Here is a 9,556-nt window from a genome sequence, read left to right as displayed (position 1 = left end):
TCTTTTCTAAAAGAGTCTGTCTCCCTCAGTAGCAGAGACCGTACAGGTTTTTTTTAACTCTGCAGTAAGTGAATAAAAATCTCGGCCACTGCACAGGATAGATGTTCACACGAAAGAGACTTTGTCTTTATTAAGACAAGAATGGGGATTGTATGTCTAATGTTCAGTTTTTCCCACCAAAGAATAAGTTGGTTTACAGTTGCCTGCCTTCATCTGAGGCTGAAAGTATAGACCAATGTGATTCCCTCTTTGTGTGGCTTCAGAGCTCTGGATGGCTGTTCTCCAGTGACAAGGCAGGGTATTTCAGCACACTGTGTTGAGGTTCTAGGTTGAAATGAAGTTGAGGCCACAATCATCCCTCTGCAGCCAGCAGTGGATGGAAGATCTGGCTTAGTTTTCCAGCCTGGTTACTTTTATTCTTGAAAAACAAAGAAAAAAAGAAAAAGACTAAGCAGGAGGAAGAATGGGGCTGGGGGCAGAGCTGCTTCATCAAAGATTTCCCAAGGGCAAGACTGGGTTTGTGGGTTGGCTGGGAAAGAAGTTGTGAATACCCTCCTTCCCTTCCACCCAAGGAAAAGCTTTGAGAGCTGGAATCCTCCAAAACAAATGCCTCGTGGAACAGGTTCCTGTAATGGCATGTGCCGAGCTGTAAAGGGAGCAGTGAGCATCCTGCTCAACACGGTTCATACTGTGCAAGTCAGCTGCCTCTCCTCTCCTCTGTCCTCTTGAGCAAGTGGGTTGTGTGCAGCTGTCAAAGCTTCGCAATGGCAAGAATCCTGGGATCCCAGCTCTGCATCACCCCTGCTTGTGGGACGGGGTCAGCGTTCAGGCTCCCAATCCTGTGTTCTCCCCAAATGTTATTTTTCTTAATTTCAGTTGGATGTGTGGTGGGAAGCACTCCAGCCTTCATGCTGAGCTGGGAGCAGCTTGTTGGCTTGAGGGCTGCTACAGCCAACATAAAGTGTCATGTCCTAACTGGCTTGGGAGTCTGTACTGAGAGATACTGTTATGTCCTGCTGCTCAGGTTGCCTGACTGGGTGGAAATGAGCCTGTGCATGTGGAGCAGAGAGGCAAACTGCATCTAGGCTGCCTGCTTTGTTATTAAATGAAGTGGGCAGCTCTGACCAGTGGTTCCAGCACAGTAGGTCTGCAATTATCACTGACCTGCCATTCTGTGTGTGGTATGATGTAATGTATGTATTAAATAGTTCAGCCAAAAACACCGTTACTAGCAGCGAGGCAATTTTACTGGTTCTTCGTCATTGAATCAATGCAGCAGGAAGCCTGACTCACATGATACAGGGATGCATCTAAAGAGTTGCATGAGACTTTGCCAACTCAAGGGACTATGGTGCAGGGCTAAGGGGGCACCTGAGATCAGCAGTCTCTGCACAGGGACTGAGACTCTACTGATTTGTGCTGCTGTGTCTGAGTTGTGAAATAAATGGTTCCCCCAGGAGGAACGTGTGTTGAAACTCTCTTTGAAGCTGCTTAAAAATCCACTGGTCGGTCACCCTTGCTACTTGTCCCTGCTTTAAAAGATGCTTTGCAGGTTTGTTTCTTCAGTTGGTCTCAGCTGGCAGGACGCTTGCTCTGGGGGATGCCAGGCAGAGGTGCCAGGACGGGGCTGGACTCCAGTGGCAGGCTCACAAGGTAAGGGCCCTTGCATCTCGTACGGAAAGAAGTGCTCAGTACAGATGGGGTGGGGAGGAGGGGGAAGCCGACCGGCAAACAGAAAGGCTAGCGTTGGCTTTGGGGGTTACCATCTCTCCAGCTCTTGGTGAGGGACTGGTATTGCTTACTACTGGGCAGGTTGGTGTGGGGAGCTGCCTGCCTGCTGACACCTGTCTACCACCTGCCACATCTGGCAGTGGCACTTGCTTACCCCTGCAACAGGCAGCTGAAGCAAAATCTGACTTGGTGCTGTTCAGATGCTGAGGGATCCCTCTAGCCTCCAGCAGGCACATTAGCAGGGGGCACCTACACTGCTTCTACCTAGGCAGGCTCTGTACTTTGCCCCCATGCCTGTTGCTACAGCTCTTTTTCATGAAAGCCCAGGCTTACGGAGTGTGGGTAAATTGTCTTGCTGCCTCCTCCCTGGAAATTGCGGCGTGTCATGATGGGAAAGGATATTGCAAGGATATCTGTAAGGTGTGGCATGCAGCAGGGTGCACTACAAGCTGTACAAGTCATACGTCTCTGGAGCAGACCAGCTCAGGAACACAGTTGACTCGCACTTATGCTCTCAGCCCCTTCATGGATACAAACCAGTGTCTGACTAACAAACACACTGGGGCAGGGCACGCCTGCAATTCAAGAGTGAGACGGGAAAGAGACAGAGCTTCACTGTCTCACCTGTGACCCATGCGTTGCATGACCTGTGGTAAGTCACTCCAACTTCCTAAGCCTTCCTGCAAGGCGGGGTTGTTACTAATGCACTGGCAGGTGAATTTATTCATGTTTGTGCAGTGCTTCGAGGACGCTTTTGAAGAGGAAATAATTGTCTATCAACAGAAGGGGGCTGCCGTGTTCAGCTGGTTACTCGCGGTCCTTCAGCTAATGGCACCGCTAGGTGGCAGCCTAGGCTTTGGGAAGTGAACTTTGCTCCAGGTGGCTGAGAGCTAGAATAAGCCTCCAGCTGCTGCTCAGCTCTTATGGCAGCAACGTTTTAGTCTCGTGTTGACTCCTTTCTTGATCTTTATATTCTCAGCTTTAAAAGCTTTTGTTCAGGATCCTCATTAATGATCTGGGAGATGGCATGGGGTGCACCTTCACAGGTGACACCAAGGGGCAGGGGGAGCCGTACATACGCTGGAGGGTACACTAGGAGTCAGCGTGACCTCGACATATTGGAGGACTGGGCCAACAGGAATCTCATGGGGTTCAACAAGGAAAAGTGCAAAGTCCTGTGCTTAGGATGGGACAATCCCATGCACCAGTACAGGCTGGGGGCTGACTGGCTGGGAAGCAGCTCTGCAGAAAAGGACCTGGGGGTTATAGTGGACAAAAAGCTGAATATGAGCCAGCATTGTGCCCTTGTTCCCAAGAAGCCTAACAGCATACTGGGCTGCATTAGTAGGAGTATTGCCAGCAGATCAAGAGAAGTAATTATTCCCCTCCATTGTGCACTGGTGAGGCCACATCTGGAGTACTGTGCCCAGTTTTGGGACCCCCTCCTTCCCCCCAGTACAGAAAAGATATGGACAAGTTAGAGAATCCAGCAGAGGGCAACAAAAATGGTGAGGGGACTGGGGCACATGACTTCTGAGGAGAGGCTGAGGGAACTGGGCTTACTTAGTCTGTAGAAGAGAAGTCTGAGGGGGGTATTTAATAGCAGCCTTCAGCTACATGAAGGGGGTCCAAAGAGGATGGAGCTGGACAGTTTTCAATGGTAACAGATGACAGAACAAGGAGCAATCATCTTAAGTTGCAGCAAGGGAAGTTTAGGTTGGATATTAGGAAATATGTTCTCACTAGGAGGGTGGTGAAGCACTGGAACGGGTTACCTAGAGAGGAGGTAGAATTGCCATCCTTGCAGGTTTTTAAGGCCCAGCTCAACAAAGCCTTGGCTGGGATGATCTCACTGGGGTTGGTCCTGCTTTGAGCAGGGGGTTGGACTAGATGTGTCCTCCTGAAATCCCTTCCAGTCCTAAGTTTCTATGATTCTGTCATAAATGTGTAGCTCTTCGCTCAATTCTTTCAGCCCTTTCAGCATTCCAGCCCCAGGGAGCAGCCAGAGGGTCACCCCAGCAGCAAGATAATGGGTGGATTTAAAGAAGAAGGGGATCATAGCAAATGGCACTTGGGAGAAGAGCTCCCCAGGTTTTCTAGCCGCTGGTGAGTGGGCTTGTATTTTAATGGACAGCAGGCTGCTGCCAGGGCATGTGGCTAGTAAGTACCTGGGTGGCTCTTCTAGTAGTGCAGAAGGCATCTCGGTCTTTCTGACCTCTAGCCCAAGATGGAACCACAGTATCTCTTGGAGAACTCCAGTGCCAGGATAGCACTCTACAGACCTCAGCACCCACCATGCTCTGCACTGCAACAGGAACTAGAATTGTCCTCTTTCCATGGGGCCTGTCTCCCCAGGGAAGTGATGCGGGGTGAGTTTAGAGCATGGCTGTTCCCTGCATGAAAGCAGGTTGTAGAGGCAATACATGGATGCAGTCGTGCTGTTCAGGAATATGCCTTGACTTGTTTCTGCCTGAAATTCCCATGGGAGAGTGCATTTTGGGGCTTAGGCTGATTGAACCCACTCAGGGCTCAGTCGATATGAACTGTGGCGTGGTAGACATGATGTAAAATGTGCTGCATAGCAAAAGATTGAGCATTGCTTTTTAGGTACTCCTCGTACATTCAGCTCAGACATGCAACTTGTTCCTGGCCACATGGAGATCCTGAATGTATTGAGAAAAGTAGCCATTTTCCCTTCAATTTTTATTAGAATCCAGGCCAGATACCACTTTGTGGTATTTCTGACATAATACTGCCACATTGTGCACTAGGAATCCATCAATTTCCATGAGTACACATAGGAATTACATACACTCTTCATCAAATAAGTATCAAAGTTAATCTCTCTCCTAAAATGTAATTTTCTCGTGCCAAGGAGTTGGGAGGGACAATGTACAGTAGTAAATTTGTGCAGTGGCTTAGAATGCAAAATTGCCTTCTGTAAACTTTTGATTGCCTTTTAAATGTGATCAGGGTTTAGCAGTGTATCTACACCAGGTTATATAGTGAATGATGATTTGCTCATTTGATAAAAGAAGACATAACAATGAGTCTCTCTCTAGCTTACCTACTACAACCCACTGTTACAGGTTCATACTCACAAACAGGACGGTGTCTCTTGGAACCCTGTGATGCCAAGAGGAGCAGTTGCACACAAGACAGGGCTCAGGAGTTTAACTTGCAGTTCACACAGCCCTCAAAGGACCCCTCACCTGCGAGTGACAATTGCAGTACGTGCCACAATTCACTAGCAAGTGTTATGACTGATGTTGCATTTATTTAGTATAGGCCCATGTGTAACAGTGGCCATGTTCCAGTGGCCAACAGTAAATTAAAGTGGAAAAATGGATCGTAAGTCCAGAACTCAAGTGGTGAAGTACATCTTCTCCATGCTCTATTTGGCCACCAGAGAGCAAGGGCAAGTTAGCTATCAAGCATGAAGTCATATTTGTACATCTTCCCATAAATATCTTTACATAAATATGTATTATTGACTACAATAGCAGGTAAACAATAGTATAAAAACAATTACAAGATGAGCCACAGGAGTCCTCTAGCCAAGTGGATTAAGCAACCGTGTCTGCACTGCTGCAGCTTGGACATCATAAAATGTAACAAAAGGTGTCCAGAAGCCTGTGAGCATTGTGTGCTACCAAAGATGAAAACTCTGTTTCATCTGTTTCCAGCCCTGGGGATTTTTACAGGCTTTTTTTAAAGATATGTTCCCTTCTTGTAGCAAAGATTTAAGTTGCGCTTGGTAGGGACAGACATCTTCAAGCTTGCTTTTTAAAAGTAACAGATCCATAATTCTGTTGTAAAATACTCTGTAGTTAAATGTTAACTGGTAAGGACGTCTTCAACATAGGCTAGTGGCTCACTTAGCCAACTTGTGACTCACTCCTCTGTGATGGTTTTCCTTATGGCTTTGGGCAACGTAGCCTAATGATGCACCCGCTGGAACATGCCATGGAGGGAATGGTATGGTGTTCTGTGGGGTACCCCTAGAAGGCAAGAAAAAACAACATTACATCTTCAAACCTGAAAGTACTGGTTAAAATACATGATGAACTAGGATGGGAAGTAGCTAGCTCTAGGACAGCCACATGCAGTGGGGGCCCCACACTGGATGCATGTCCCAGAGCAATGCCACATGTAGCACACTGGCTCCAGTTGGACTGTGCCTCGTGGGCGCCCTTTGTGCTGCTCTGGGATCCATGATGCACACATTGCAGGTCCCAGATTCACTGGAACAGCTGCTGGATGCTGGGGAGAGGAAGGGGGGTCCCCTGGCCTCCTCCAGTTTGCACACTGGTCCCACTCCACTCATCCAGCCCATAGAGCCAGATGTAGTTGATACTCTTGCCTTAAAGCGAAGTCCAGAAAAGAAGAAAAATTAAAGTGCTGCCTAAATTAAGTAGCAGCCAATGCCCAGGGATGGGATAGGGGGCTCTACCACACATGAGTATTGGGATTACATCCTGTTAATTGCTGAATGGTTCAAGTGGCATTTGCATGTGTACGAGGGCTGATTCTTTCAAACTTCTCAGGTTCCATGGGGGAAAAATGGTTCATAAAGTGACTTAATTTCAGTGTCAAGGCCCCTGAAGGAATACAGCAGCAGGAAGGAATACAGCAGCATTAGGGAAGAAATACAGCAGCATTAGGACACGCATCATGGCAGTCTCCGGTAAGAGCACCGGAGCTGGTGTCTGTGCCATGGAGACAGGTTCTGTACTCTCTTCACTGCCGGAGGGTGCATCAGGCCTGGGAAACCTCCAAGACCCTCTGTACAGGGAGTCCTTCCCTGTCCCACATCACGAGGAGGCCCTGCATCCTCTGTTCCAAGAAGCGTGGCAGTGCTGGGCACCAAATCCCTGCCCACTCCATTCAGCAATAACTGATTCCCGATAGCATAGAAATGAAGCAACCAAACCCCTAGGCTATGAGGGAAGCAGGGCAAAGTTTGGCCCTCCTGTTCTCCATGTCCACTTGGGAGACTGGCTTGGTGCAGTGAGGAGATGAAACTTCAAGGTGTCCAGAAGAGAAGCTTCAGGCAACAGCTTCTGCTTCTGGTCTCAGGTTTGTGGTGCTTGTTCCTTTATACTGGAGTCATGGGTTTTAAGTTTGCCTCTGTCACTCCCTGTGGCTGTCCTTAGCCAAGACCTTTTTAATGTGGAAGCATTTGGAAGCTTGTGCCTCTCTAAGGTGCTATATGCCCTGCTTTCTGCATGAACAGGATGGGGCACCAGCCTCTGCCCTGAAGGCAGGGCATGCTCCCAGCTGAGGTACGTCTTCAATGGTCACAGTCAAAGTGCTCCTCCAACCCCGGGATCTCTCCCACAGCAGAGTGAAACCCTAGCCCCTAGCTGTGCTGCCTTCCCTTCCTCTTGAAATTTGCCCTTGTGTAATGGGGCAGAAAGAGTCAAGGATCAGAGAAGAGCAGAACTGCTGGGACTTGGCTTGGGTCTGGGGAGTTGTCTGAATTCCCCACCCGTGGCTAGTGTTGTCAGTGGCTGGCTACAGAATAGCATACCGCCTCTCATATGGGCACAGCAGATTCTCGGCACCTCCTCCTGCAGCTTTGCTACTGTGTAGCTCACACGAGGAAGCAACAAGAGGCCCTGAGGAAAGGCAGCTGGGAGCAGGCTGACTCAGTTGCCTAGAGGCTTTGGTCTCTGCTCTTCAGGTTGGCATTGTGCATTAGGATCCGGTTGTGGCTGTGCCTTGGGTATCTGCCCTAGAAGTTAGGTTGGTGGCCTCTGAGCTGGGTGTGTGGACTGTTACACTTTCATTAAAGCAATGAACGTAAAGCATAGAAGGCCTTGTCTACTGCCTGGATTCCTGCAATGAGTTGGGGGTTAAACTCCACTCAGACCCCACGGGTCTGCAGGACCCAGGTGCCTCAGTTGTGATGGGAAGTGGATTAGCATTAGTTCAAAGTTCCAGGGAAGAAACATTACTGACCTGACTCCACGTCTGAGTGCTGAGGAGCTGGAAGACGAGGGGGGCCACCTGCAAAAAACCCCACGAGGAGGACACTCTTTATTCTACAGCAATATCACTGTGTTAGTTTTGTGCTGACTTTGTCCCCTGAGGCTGAGTCAGACTTGGGAGAAACTTAATACAGAGGCTTGTTTTCACTAATAGCCACTGGCCCTTTAGACACACTAACCCTTTCTGCAGTGAAATGCCCCACCATTAGGCACAGTGAGGATGGTAACAGCTTGGGAAACCGCAGGGACTGCCTATGCTAGCCTGTGTCTACATTAGTATTTGGTAAATGGTGTCAGTTCTGCAAACGCCAACAGAGAGACCAGCACTCAGACAATATGACTGAGGCAATGTGTCCGTGTAGGCATTTACTGCTGTACATCAAGAGCACTACCCCCACCAGTCCCATCTTAGCCCCACCTTCTTGTTCAGCAGCCAGTTACCTTCTCGGCAGGTGGGGCCAATGTACCCGTTCATACAAAGGCATTGGCCATTCTGGGCTTTGCAAAGAGAGTTGAGTGTGGCACAGTCGCAGGTCATGATGCAGTCTGGGCCATACTTATTTGTGCGACAGTCTAGGGAAGCAAGAAAAGCTGTTAAGAGTCTTTGCAGGACCTCAGATTGTTTCAGCACATTCATGGGGCTTTACGCACAACTGCATCACTACTGGCCAGGCAGGACATGAACATGACAAGAGACCCTGCAAGCTTGCAGCCCCTTTTTTTTGTAAATCTCTCAGAACAAGGAACACAGCAGCTGCTCCCAATCTGAACACCAATGTACAGAGCTTGCCCCAGAGGCTATGAGAGCACTTCAGCACCCATCCTTCCCCCTCCCATGCCTGTCTTGGATGTGGCTCCCTGACTCCGAGTGCCAACCAGCATAGAGTAGACATGTTTTCTGACAGCAGACAGCATGGGGGTTTAGCACCAAGCAGTGCTGCACCCCACGAGAACACCTGCAAGCCCAAGCCATGGGGCATGACCATCCCAACCCCATCCAGGTTGTCACTCACCCAAGTCACATTTGGGCCCAGTTTTTCCAGGAGGACACAGGCAGCGCCCAGTGGCTGGATCGCATGGCACACTGCCTTCACAGTCACATGTTCTCTGGCATCCCTCCCCGTATTTCCCTGCTTCACAACCTGCAGTCATAAAAGAAGAGGGTTAGGGTGTGCCAAGGATGCCAAGCCCTGTGCTTCCTGTTAGTGACCATGTCACCAGAAAGGTGGGATGCTGTCAGACATGCGGCTGGGACAGCTCCCCTTGGATGAAAGCCATAGCAACTACAGAGCAGGACTCAGCTGCCAACCGGTGCAGGAAAAGTTGGCCTCAAGTGGTGGAAGGGTTGGCTGGCGGGGCAGGGAAACAGGCCCGACCCTCTGTGCTCCCTTTGGAGCTGAGGCTGTGAGGTGCAGTCTGCGATTCAGAAGAGCACAACGAGGGGAAACGCAGAACTAACTGCTTGGTTCAGGTCTATTATTTTGGTGCCACATGTCTAAAATTCAGCTGGCACCAAAGAGCTGAAAACAGCTCTCGAATTGCTCTGAAGGCCCGCTGGCACGGGAGGCAGGTAACTAGCCCTCAGGATTCAGGGTGCCCGTTCCTGGGCCACAGCTGCCTGGCAGTCGTGGGCTACCCGAACACGGGCAGCCCAGTGGCTTGGCAGCGGGCAGGGGCTGAGCAGATGCGCAGCTTAATCACAGAGCACCATGAAACAACCCAGCGTGCCTGCTTTTCAGCCAGGCAGTCTCAGAGCAGCCCCCGGCCGAGCCCGCGCGGCCCCAGCCCCGGGCACAGGCCGGGCCCCGCCCCCGGGGCAGCAGACCGAGGGT

The 9,556-nt window shown here is 50.0% G+C and overlaps 1 protein-coding gene across 3 annotated transcripts in view; it reads right to left on the bottom strand.

The window, feature by feature from the left end:
• Positions 1-4,417: 4,417 nt before the first annotated feature.
• MEGF6 (multiple EGF like domains 6) overlaps positions 4,418-9,556 on the bottom strand; it is a 313,131-nt gene continuing 307,992 nt past the window's right edge. For all 3 annotated transcript variants that reach the window (XM_019541243.1, XM_019541244.1, XM_019541245.1), the window contains 4 exons: positions 8,738-8,866; positions 8,166-8,297; positions 7,696-7,743; positions 4,418-5,732 (listed from right to left, as the gene is read on the bottom strand). In XM_019541243.1, coding sequence (XP_019396788.1) covers positions 5,671-5,732; positions 7,696-7,743; positions 8,166-8,297; positions 8,738-8,866 — 371 coding nt within the window. In that variant the 3' untranslated portion in view covers positions 4,418-5,670. The remainder of the gene's footprint in view (positions 5,733-7,695; positions 7,744-8,165; positions 8,298-8,737; positions 8,867-9,556) is intronic.

This window comes from Crocodylus porosus, unplaced genomic scaffold, assembly GCF_001723895.1.
Source record: "Crocodylus porosus isolate Cpor-Errol unplaced genomic scaffold, CroPor_comp1, whole genome shotgun sequence".
Taxonomy (NCBI): Eukaryota; Metazoa; Chordata; order Crocodylia; family Crocodylidae; genus Crocodylus; species Crocodylus porosus.
The sequence above is the reverse complement of the archived record's forward strand: the minus strand, read 5'-3'. Positions and strand labels throughout refer to the sequence as shown.